At 41.3% G+C, this 10,484-nt stretch overlaps 1 protein-coding gene across 1 annotated transcript; it reads right to left on the bottom strand.

The window, feature by feature from the left end:
- Positions 1-50: 50 nt before the first annotated feature.
- fzd6 (frizzled class receptor 6) lies at positions 51-9,334 on the bottom strand. The gene is made up of 8 exons (XM_083899232.1): positions 9,214-9,334; positions 7,263-7,710; positions 4,220-4,416; positions 3,555-4,137; positions 3,055-3,474; positions 2,594-2,742; positions 2,099-2,500; positions 51-1,662 (listed from the first exon to the last, which is right to left on the bottom strand). The coding sequence occupies exons 2-8, from the start codon at positions 7,446-7,448 to the stop codon at positions 1,497-1,499; spliced, it is 2,103 nt and encodes a 700-aa protein (XP_083755358.1). The 5' UTR covers positions 7,449-7,710; positions 9,214-9,334; the 3' UTR covers positions 51-1,496.
- Between the last annotated feature and the right edge of the window lie 1,150 nt (positions 9,335-10,484).

The raw sequence follows: 10,484 nt of genomic DNA, 5'->3' as shown, positions 1-10,484 counted from the left end.
ATATAAAAGTTGACTGTATCCTGTATTTACAGGATCACAGAGTAGAGGTTTTCAAAGTGGGAGGTGGTTTCCTAGTAATTTCATAGCAAGGAGGCTCAGTGTGTGTGAGTGAGAAATTTTTTTTTACATTTGTTACCAAATGTAGATTGAGAAATGGCTCAGAAATACGGATGTGATGAAGGTATACAGTGATATTAGCTCAGAGTCTATGGCATCAAATAACCTAATCATAAGTGACCAGAAACAGAAGGAAAACAGATGGAGTGAGAAGGAACCTTCTCAGACTTTGAAAACCCCTGGTAAGAACTACATCAAAAAGCAAAAGCCCAGTCCACATGCTACAATATAAACAATACACAGTAGAAATAGACTGACAATGATTCCCTTTTAATTAGTGTGACTGGAACTGGCATATGACGCCAAAGTAAAACAAAAAGGTATATAAGTGTGATTTGGTCTGTTGTGCAGCAAAAATACTACAGCCTGACATATTGTTTTAATAAACCACAGGTGTATGAGGAATTCTTTTTAAAAAAGTGATATCTGGTCCATGACCCATGTGCTATAAATAAGCCCTGAACAATAGCCCGATCTTCTTTTCTTCATGACTTCTCATCAAACTTTATAATTAGTGGTATGTGCTTCTGCTCAATCACAGTGCAAAACCTGTTTGATTTGTTTCCACCTAGAACAATAACACAGAACACATGCACAACATCTGTCAGTTCCACTCAAGAGTAGATACATTCTTTAAAAAAAAGGAAAAACTATAAAGATGAAATACTTTACCCAAATTCACAGGACACGTCTTTGAAAACACTTAAAGGGGCCGAGCCTTTGCAGAATCAGTGTTTTACGCAACACAAACAGGAAGTAAACATTTCATGAAAATATATATTATAATAAAACCTTGTTTTAAAAAAAAATATGCCTCCTTTTGAATGAGGGAAAAAAAGGTTGCATTCTGTATAAAAGGATGAGGTTTCAAGGCAAATCACCAGAAAGAATAATAAAACATTCAATAATAGTTCACCACAGACAGACTCAGCTTATTCTGAATGTTTGGTAACATCAGGATCATCTAAAAAAAATTCAGTGTAACGACTAATCCAGTCAAAGACTTTCTAAAACCATATTTACATAAATATTGCTTATGTATACCAGCAGGCTTCTTATCTACTAATCTATAGAACAGAAGACGTAAAGTAATGCAAAATAAGGAGTTAAACAAAGTGGTATAGTTTGGATAAAGCTGTGCTGCTGTAACATTCAAGTACAAAGCTAAAAAAACTCAGTAAAGCTCAAAGACCCAAATTACATAACTGAACACCTTAAGAATCTCTGCTAAAACTCACAGATTCTGGTCCAACAAACCGTGTTTGAAATACTAAAGGCATGAAATATTATGTTGCCAAAAAAACCATTCACTGACTATTATTCAGAGTATATGATAACAGCGCAATGACACAACTATGTGACCATCAGCATCAGACATCTCAGCTGCTGAAGTCTGCTGTGACCTTGCTCTCCTCAGGAACCTGCTGCACCGGCGGGTGGGCGGAGTCTGGGATGATGCTGGTGCTCTGCGACAGGTTCACGGCTGGATGTTGCTGAGCGGTTGAAACATGCCTGACCTCTGACAGTTCGCTCCTTGGACTCAATCTAAACAAGGACACGTGATGTTAGTGGTGGATACTGCTTTTACAGATGTAATTCAGAGCACTACCAGGGTGTCATTTTTAAACATTGAGTAACCCAATTAAATGAATGCAATTAACACAATTGCCATTGCCAGTGGTTGGTCTGCTCTGTGGTGCGCTTTTTCAGATGCAACAGTGAGCAAATGATTAGAAATAGAAAATATGCCAGAATCAAACACAATGAAGAAATGTTCATGTTCACCTGGCTCTTTTGTTCCCCCTAATGCCAATAGAACCATAACCAATACAAATGTGTGAATTGCAGAGTAATTTGGCTCTCGATTGACTGCTGATTTAACACATTCCCACTTATCAGAAATCCATTTAAACCTGGGATTTTATACGTTTTTTGACCAATGGGAACAGGGTACAAGACACTTCAGATCAGTCTCACTTACCTCCCATCTGGGTGTATGTTGTCTGAATGGCTGCTGACCTTACTTGAGGTCCCACCTTTGCTGCGTCTCTCCCCCCTCTCCCTCTCTCGGTCCCGCTCTCCTCTTCTGGAGCTTCGGCTTGAGATGCCTCTGTCCATGTGCTCCCTGGCTGAGGTCTCAGACAGAGAAGCTTGTATATGGGGATCGTGGTTTCCCAGCGCAGAGGTTCCCTGGTTGGCTGTGTGGGTGCCAGCGGAGGCATTGGTGGGAGCAGCACCTGTGCTTGTGCCCATGGACTTGGAAATGACCTTGAGCTTGTGGGAGCCGGGCTTGTAGTGCTTCTTCTTATGCTGTACACGGCTGTTGTGCTTGAGGAAGAACTCACAGGACTCCTGGAGCACACGCCGGCTCTCGCTGATGGGACTGTGGGCAACAACACATACATTTTTAGTGAAACTACAAATATGATGTAATTGGTATGGATTTATAATGTTGAAAAAAGATAAGGGATCTCACTCTCTCTTGCGAGTCCTATTGAAGAAGTAGGCCCACTCAGAGCATGTCTTTTTGCTGCTGACCCAAAACACTGCAGATATTCCAACCACCAGTGTCATCAAGTATTTCACCAAAAACAGAGAGAGGTCAGGGTGGTCCGGTACTGTTGTCTGAAACAAAGACAACATTTCAAAAACATTTTCATAACCTCCAAAAAAAACAAGCCTTTTGAATTCTTTGGTTCAGAAACATTTCACATCGTAGGACAGAACACAATAGCCTTTGTGTTACACAAAGTAATACAGTTTCATTTTAGAGTAAAGTGGTTTCTCTGGTATTAATCTATTTCAGCTCAGCCAAAATATGTATATTCTATTCACAATGTACATTGTGTTTTACATTACAAGTAGTGTTGCTTTCGAAGACGGTGCATAGATCGAGAAAAAATAAGTAAGGGAAAAGTGGGAATAAGGCACAGCTACCTTGTAGGAACATGGGATGCTGTATTCCTGACAGTGGTCATTGATCCATGTCGTCTCCCAGGCGCTACGGTGACTCTGTTCATAGGTGTAGCAGGCTAACAGCGTGACCAGCGGGACCAGATAGAGGCAGCTGAACACACCGATGCGGATCATGAACTTCTTCAGCTTCTCCTGGTTGCGCTCGTCGTGCTGGATGACCTGTCGCACGTGGTTGAGAGAAACTATGCCTGCCAGGATGAGGGAGAGGCCAACGACGACGCCGACGCACAGCGGAGCCAGAACAAAGTAGCGCAGTGCGTCCAAATCATAAAGTCCCACGAAACAGACGCCACTGATGTTGTCCCCTTCAACTTTGTTCAGAGCAAGCAGCATGACAGTTAGCGCCCCGGGGATTCCCCAGGCAGCAGAATGAAACCACACCTACAGACAGAAAACAAAGAACAATGTTTTACGGTGTTTATTTAAAACACCTGAGCATGCATTTAAAAAAAAAACCTTACCGCTTTTTTCTCTATGGCCTCACAACTCCATTTGGGTCCAGCTGCCAGGAACCAGGTGATGGTGAGGATGACCCACCAGACAAGACCAGCAATAGAGAAGAAATAGAGGAGCATGAAAAGCAAAGTGCACCCTTTGCTTTGAGAGCCGAGCACAACCGTATCCACACCTGAAGGTTGTGCCGCCTTGCTACAGGCTGCTTTGTTCCCCAATAAGAAGCCGATGAAGTATATGAGGGAGACAAGGCTGTAGCAGACGGCGTAGAAGATTATGGGTCGCTCAGGGTAGCGGAAACGTTTGACATCAATGAGGAAAGTAAGGAAAGTGAAGAGAGTGCAACCAAGGCAGATGATGGAGCACACACCGATAAAGCTCTTGGCAAACTCGATGTCATGGGGCTTAAAGTACATGTTGGAACAAGGTGGAGCACAGTCTTGAGCACCCAGGAATGACGATCCATGGCCTGCTTTGGTCTTCAACTGCAGAGGGCACCAGAAACCAAGGTCCCTCACAGCTGAAGAGGAAGAGATTGCGGGTGTGGTTGCAGGAGGAGCTGAACCTTCAGCAAAGCTACATAGGTCTAATCTAGAGAATAAAATAAGACGATTCATTAATAAGATTAATTAGTATTGCTCTTGTGGATCACCCATACAGGATATTGTCTTACTTGTTGCACTGTAGCTCAGGGGGCCACGTGATACCAAAGATCCGAATATTCTCCTTGCAGCCCGACAGAACTGCCTCACACTGCTCCCGGCAAGGACGGATCACCTTATTGTCCTCAGTGCATGCAGGGACAAAGGCTTGACAAAGGAAGTGGTGCACGTCTGCAGAGCAGCCCAACTTTGTCAGGGGCATGAACGGCTGGAGATAGAGAGAAAAGATGACAATGAATTCTTCAAAATAACCAACTAAATGCTACTAAATCCATACAATTCTTAACAGCATATACCATACGTGTTAAAATAAGCCTAATAACCCACAAAAGCAAAAACGGCTTTCTTCAAGGTATTAATTTTGTTTAGTTTAGCTGCAGTGCTCCACAGCACCACACAAAGGGCCCCATTCACTGAAAGGGAACTCTATTTTTCCTTTCAACACACTGGTCAAGACCCTACAAGAGGGCGAGGAGGAGAAGGGTGGCAGGAAATGAGAGTACTGACTTTTGGAAACGCACAACAGTCCAGGAAGGTCGGAATGTGCAGGGCTGTTGATAGGTGAGGCTGCTAAGGAGCCACAGTATCTCTGTCTACAGGGTGTGCAGATTACACAGCTTAAACTAAGAACAACTAAACTCCAGTTTAGAGTCCAGATCATGTCTATAGTTTGCGTGTTTTGCATCCTTAGATTTTAGGTGAGTGTACACTTTGTCAACAAGCAAATGTTTATATTTATTGTTGCTTATAAACCATCTGCATCATCCAGGTGAGACTCATAGTTTGAACCTACTCTGTTCTTCATGTACACGCAGATGGATGTCAGTTTATACTGCCAATATTTGTACACAAAACATGCACATACTGTACACTCTAGCACAGTCCACTATTCAATGTTTTCTCTCCTTTTTCCTCCTGAGATCCAGTCTGGCAGTAGGCCCACGTCTGAGCCCTGGGCTCGCCCCCTCTGACAGTGTGTGTCCTTGTTTCTCTCTTGTGGAGGTCCTGGACTCCTTGTCAATGAGCTCCCCCTTGCTCAACAATCTGACCTTTATTTGCTTTACAGCAGAGTTAGTGTAAAAACTGCCCTCGTTTCAGAAAACCTTCAGCCAGGATCAACAGTTCAAGTCGAGTTGATTTAGCCCCAACGGCAAAATCCTCTGCAGAGAATTTCATGGCAAAATACATCAAGCACTAAAAGTGATTTTAGAAAAATTACTTGACACTTACTTACTAGCTCAGACTTTTGAGACCTTTTTACGTTGCCTGTCCATTACAGCGTAAGAACTCTAACTTTTTAAATTCAAAAGCTGGCAGAGACAGTTAACCCTCCCTGCGGAAAATCCTGTTGACAGGCTGGTCTGAGTCCAGAACACAGCCCTGGTCTGCCTGATTACAGCATGAGGGGCTTTATGATAAATCAATGTATACTTTCAGAGGCTAGGGAGTGTCCTGTCACCTGGGAGACAGGGCCACGAAGGGTAAGAGACTGTGTTGGGGGGGAAATGAGTGAGTGATTAACACAGAGAATACTTGTTGTGGTATGCACGATAGGCTTTGTATAGGACTGGGTGTGTCCCTCCCCTTCCTGCAAAAATCAAAGGCTCCTGACAACAAAGTCGATGAAGTTGCCGGTGGCCAAGGTTGCTGTGAAATAAGAAGCCTCTGCCTTTGCCAGATGCAGCACAAAAGCCTCCTTCAACAGATCACTGTTCATGCTCAATGCTCCAACACCAAGCATGTGTAACCCAAACCCTGGCCTGCAGGAGCGCCGAGACTTACGTAGCAAAAGAGACAGAGTTCATTGCTTAGCCTCGGAGTTGACTCGAGTATCAAAAACATGTTTGTGGCTGATGCCAGTGGGAGTAAGATGACACAGAGAATTTGTTAAAAACTATCAACTCAAACACTGCTAATAACCAACATTAAAGTTTCTTACACAGAGAATTGATGATTGACATGAAATCTACATTTTACGTCAGATTTCATTGTATTTTTGATGCCCCCCCCCCCCAAAAACAAGTGTATTAACTTAAATTTCCTGGGTGGGCATTACACTGAGTGTACAGTTTGTATTCCTTTTGATGGGCTGCTGCTATATATCAGAAAGTAATTTGTTAAAGCTGGAATAGATACATTTTTGGGTCAAATTAGTCAGTAATGACACTGGGGCTATAACAGTTATTTGAGTAATTGATTATTAATCAGTTATTAAATTAATAGTCACCTATTATGATAATCGTTTTAGTGTTTTTTCAATAATTAAAACAAACTTTCCAATTTTTCAGCTTCTTAAATGTGAATATTTTCTGGTTTCTTTGCTCCATATAACAAAGGAATCATTAAAAACTGAATCATTTTGGTTTGTGGACAAGACATCATTATCTCTAAGTTTGGTTAACACAGATCAACATTTTTTAACATTTTCTGATATTTAACGGACCAAACAGATATTGGATTAATCGAGAAAATAATGCACATTATCGATTATGAAAATCATTGTTGCCAACCATTTAGAAATACAAAGGAACTACATCATTCCGTATTCAAAACACTGCAGAAAATAGCATACACCCAATATCTACACTAAGTCCATGCAGATTAAGCCTTGTAGCTTTATCTTTTTATCTATTCTGAAAATGAATGAAGGTCGTTAATGGAAGTCAGCAGCAGTTAAAACAGGGTAACAACTTCACACATATATTCTGAGTTCATAGTCCATTGCTTCAGAGAAATACATGTTTCTATCAATCTTATTTTTAAATGAATTTCTGAAGGTTTGAACAATGTTTGATGTTCAGCCAAATACTTTTCACACCCAAGGTTAGAGTTTGTATTGCGTGGTAAACTCAGTGCCAATGTTGAAAGGCAGGAATAAATCAGGAGTGCAATAGGTTTTCTTAATTAGGAATTAAAAATGAAAAGTCAAAACTGAAAGGTTAGCGATCAGGTTTCATGAGAATTTTCTTTTTGGCAGTCTACACTATTCACTGGCTAATGATCAACAAGGCCAATATAAACACAACACTGTACATCAACAAGCTGAGAACTAACCTCCATGTGGCTGGCTGCAATATCCTGATCATAGTGCTCCATCATGTTGGGAAAGAAGGTCATGTTGTAGGGCATCCCCAAACACCGGTGCACTCGGATCGGCTCGCAGGTAAACAAGCTGTGAGCACGGCCGTTTCCCACCCATATCAGTGCCAGGCACACCCACAGTGGACCTGGCATCAGCATTGTTGCAACTGATTGGGAGGGAGAGAGTGTATGTGTGTGTATGTGTTTTAATTAAACTAGAAACTAGAACAGATTTCTTTTTTGGCTCAGTGTGAGGATATCTTGGCCCAAATGTTGAATTCCTCTGGCTCACACAGTTATCTACATTTCACTCCTTGAAGTGACATCTCTGCGGAGCTGGTGGGTGTTGCAGCAGGTAAAATGTTCCCATCAGGCCCCTGTCAGCATGTGCCTCTGGGTGACAGACAGGAATCCCACATCCCTGAAAATGAAAGTAATTATATTTAATTCAATTTACACTATCAGCTAAACAAGGTCAGTAAGGGTTGTAAGACTGCAACGTACAATTCATGAAAATGTATCCTCAGGAAGCCCAGATAAGATTTAAAGAATTGCAGATTAGATTAGATTAGAGACAGACTGCAGCACCTTCATCATAACAGTGCATCACACAGACTCTAATTCCACCACCACCTTAAACAAAATGAATTTAATGACTCCTTTCTTTTTCCTGAGCATGCCTACAGGCTCCCCGAGTTTCCTGAGCTCCAGGTTGAGCATCACTGTTTACACACTCACCAGATAGATAGAATTAGGGGCCCAAAATCCAGTCAATACCTGTGCAGACTGTAAATGTGCAAGCATTTAAGGGGTGGGGAATGCTAAAGATCCAGGCCGATTCAGTTAAATGAGTCTAGACTTGTTGATGCACATTAATTTTCACATTAAAGTGATGCTGTTTTTACATGCACACCTCCTGCATAAGTAATTATAAATCATGGAAGCCTGACAGAGTGTAAATACTTACAGTGGATACAAAAAAAAGACATCAGTGAGTTGGGGGATTTTATAGGAGCCCATTTTGGACTAGATAATGATGATATTGGTTATATCTTATGTGAACAGCACATGTACATGTGTAAATAATTACACTGTCTCATAAGAACAACTTTTTAAGTTGTGTTTTTTCCCCAACCAACTGTTAATTTTTAATGCCATGCCCCAGGCTGGTTTTTAATGAAAAGATAATCCGTTGATTAATGTTTTATCTCATTTCCTTGATGATCAACCTGCAGACCTGAAACTTGAACTATTTCAGATGCACCTCACAGTCTAATTACAGGGACATGACATTATCACAGATGAATCTTATTTGATTTGAACGTATCTTTGAGTGCGTATCATTAAGTTATTATTATCATTATACATTCATATTTTCAATATTCAATGTATAGTCTTCTGCACTGATGTTCACTTGTTACAATGATGTATATAATATTTCTATATCACTGTTTACAATTTAAGAAACCACAGGCTTTACTGTTGTAAGATAAGGTCACTGTACTGACACAATAATGCAACCAGCGTAACCACAGTTTGGTTAGTGAGCATAAACTTTTCGGTTTAGCATATTAGCAATGATTAAAAACTCTTTAACTTTAACAGTTAAAGTGCTTACCTACTAGAGTTACACACGTAACACAAGTATGTAAGAGCAAGTTGGCAGACATTTAACTAGAAGCTTAACTAAGCATTCTCAACATTCAGCACAATTGCACATATTAAACCAACGTGGTTTTAAGAATATTCCGAGTATACCGACAGCAGGAAAACGGTTTTCCCGTGAAATAGACACCGACTGCGGGGGAAAAGTACAGTAAACGTGCCTGCCTCGGTTCGCTGCCGCGGGCCCGAGTCGAATTCGGGAGCAACAATAAAGTTAGAAAACTAAGAGAATACTAAAAAAAGAAACACGAACACTTACCCTGAAACCACCCAGGAGTTCGTGCAACAGCTGACTACATGGATACTGGTTGGGGGGTAAGTCTGTGGGGACTTTTCTGGCGTGTTTCCTGCGACAAGATCCGGCAGCGTCTGTGTGTGTTTTCAGCCCACTGTTGCTGCTGCTATGATCCCAAACATGCCTTCACTGGCTGTGGGAAATATGACAATGTCAACTCTAAACGCATGTATGAACAGGCTACATTATACGTATTCGTTCAAATCAGTCCACAACAAGTTAAAATCCACATATCATTAAATGCAATGTTATATTTATATTTTCTATGCTTGTGCATTTTCAGTGGAAATTGTGTTGACGACAGTGAGATATGGGTTTTACAGACAGCATTTGAAAGCAGCATGAATGCGGATGGCAGATAAACGAAGAGACAATGCCAGACCAAAGCAGCAGTACTTGGATTTATTTATCTAAATGGGAAAAATATCACGTTTTTATTAAATATATGGGATTTTTATATTACAGTAGACAGGACTTGTATCATTTTATTTTGTAAAACCTGGTTTACAATAACATCAAGAGGGGATTGTACGAGTTTTCCATGGAAAACATGAAGAGGTAGGTTAAATATAAAACAGCACAATTTTCACAACCCCCCCCCCCCCCCCAAAAAAAGAAAAAAACATTAATCTATTCAAACTTAAATAGTTCAATATTTCTCACAAATTAATCTTTGCTATTAGAATATTCGTTTTTGAAAGATGCAGAACAACACTTTAAAAAGTAAAAAAAAAAAAGTATAACACGGTGTTGAACATCAAATAATTTTACTATAAAGGGACTCAAACAGAGAAATCCATTCAAAGACAGATGTATCCAAATCATCCACCTGGCGGCGCTGTATCCCCTCTGTGTGCCTACATTCATGTGACCGCCGTAGAGGGGCGGGGCTATAATGTAACAATTAGGTGCTACAGTGTAAACCAATAAAGTGTCTGTGATAGCAGAGCACATCTGTCCTCCGCTGTGCCCTCTCTGTCTCTCTGTCTGTCTGTCTGTCTCCCACTTGCCGCGGACGCAAACTGGACGAAGCTCGGACATCAGATGACATTTGTAACGGCGGCGCCGCCAAAGGGGACGGGACTGATTCACAACACATTCATACGAGGTGGGTACATGAAGATAAGAGGGAGCTGTGAGCTTAGTGGGCTCCTGCAAAGCAGAAATCGGCTCTAAACAGAATGTGCGTGCTCGAGTGCGCGCTCTGTGATGGATGCAACAGGATTATTCTGTGC

Source organism: Microchirus variegatus (genome assembly GCF_963457635.1).
Source record: "Microchirus variegatus genome assembly, chromosome: 1".
NCBI lineage: Eukaryota > Metazoa > Chordata > Actinopteri > Pleuronectiformes > Soleidae > Microchirus > Microchirus variegatus.
Note: the sequence above shows the minus strand (reverse complement) of the source record. Positions and strands in the feature narration are given on the sequence as shown.

What these genes read in the sequence shown, in the direction of transcription:
- fzd6 (XM_083899232.1), bottom strand. Translation starts at nt 7,448, where the DNA reads ATGCTGATGCCAGGTCCACTGTGGGTGTGCCTGGCACTGATATGGGTG. An exon ending in AGGCCATAGAGAAAAAAGCG is followed by an intron (nt 3,475 to 3,554) that starts GTAAGGTTTTTT and finishes TTCTGTCTGTAG; the next exon opens with GTGTGGTTTCATTCTGCTGC. An exon ending in AATAGGACTCGCAAGAGAGA is followed by an intron (nt 2,501 to 2,593) that starts GTGAGATCCCTT and finishes TGTTGCCCACAG; the next exon opens with TCCCATCAGCGAGAGCCGGC.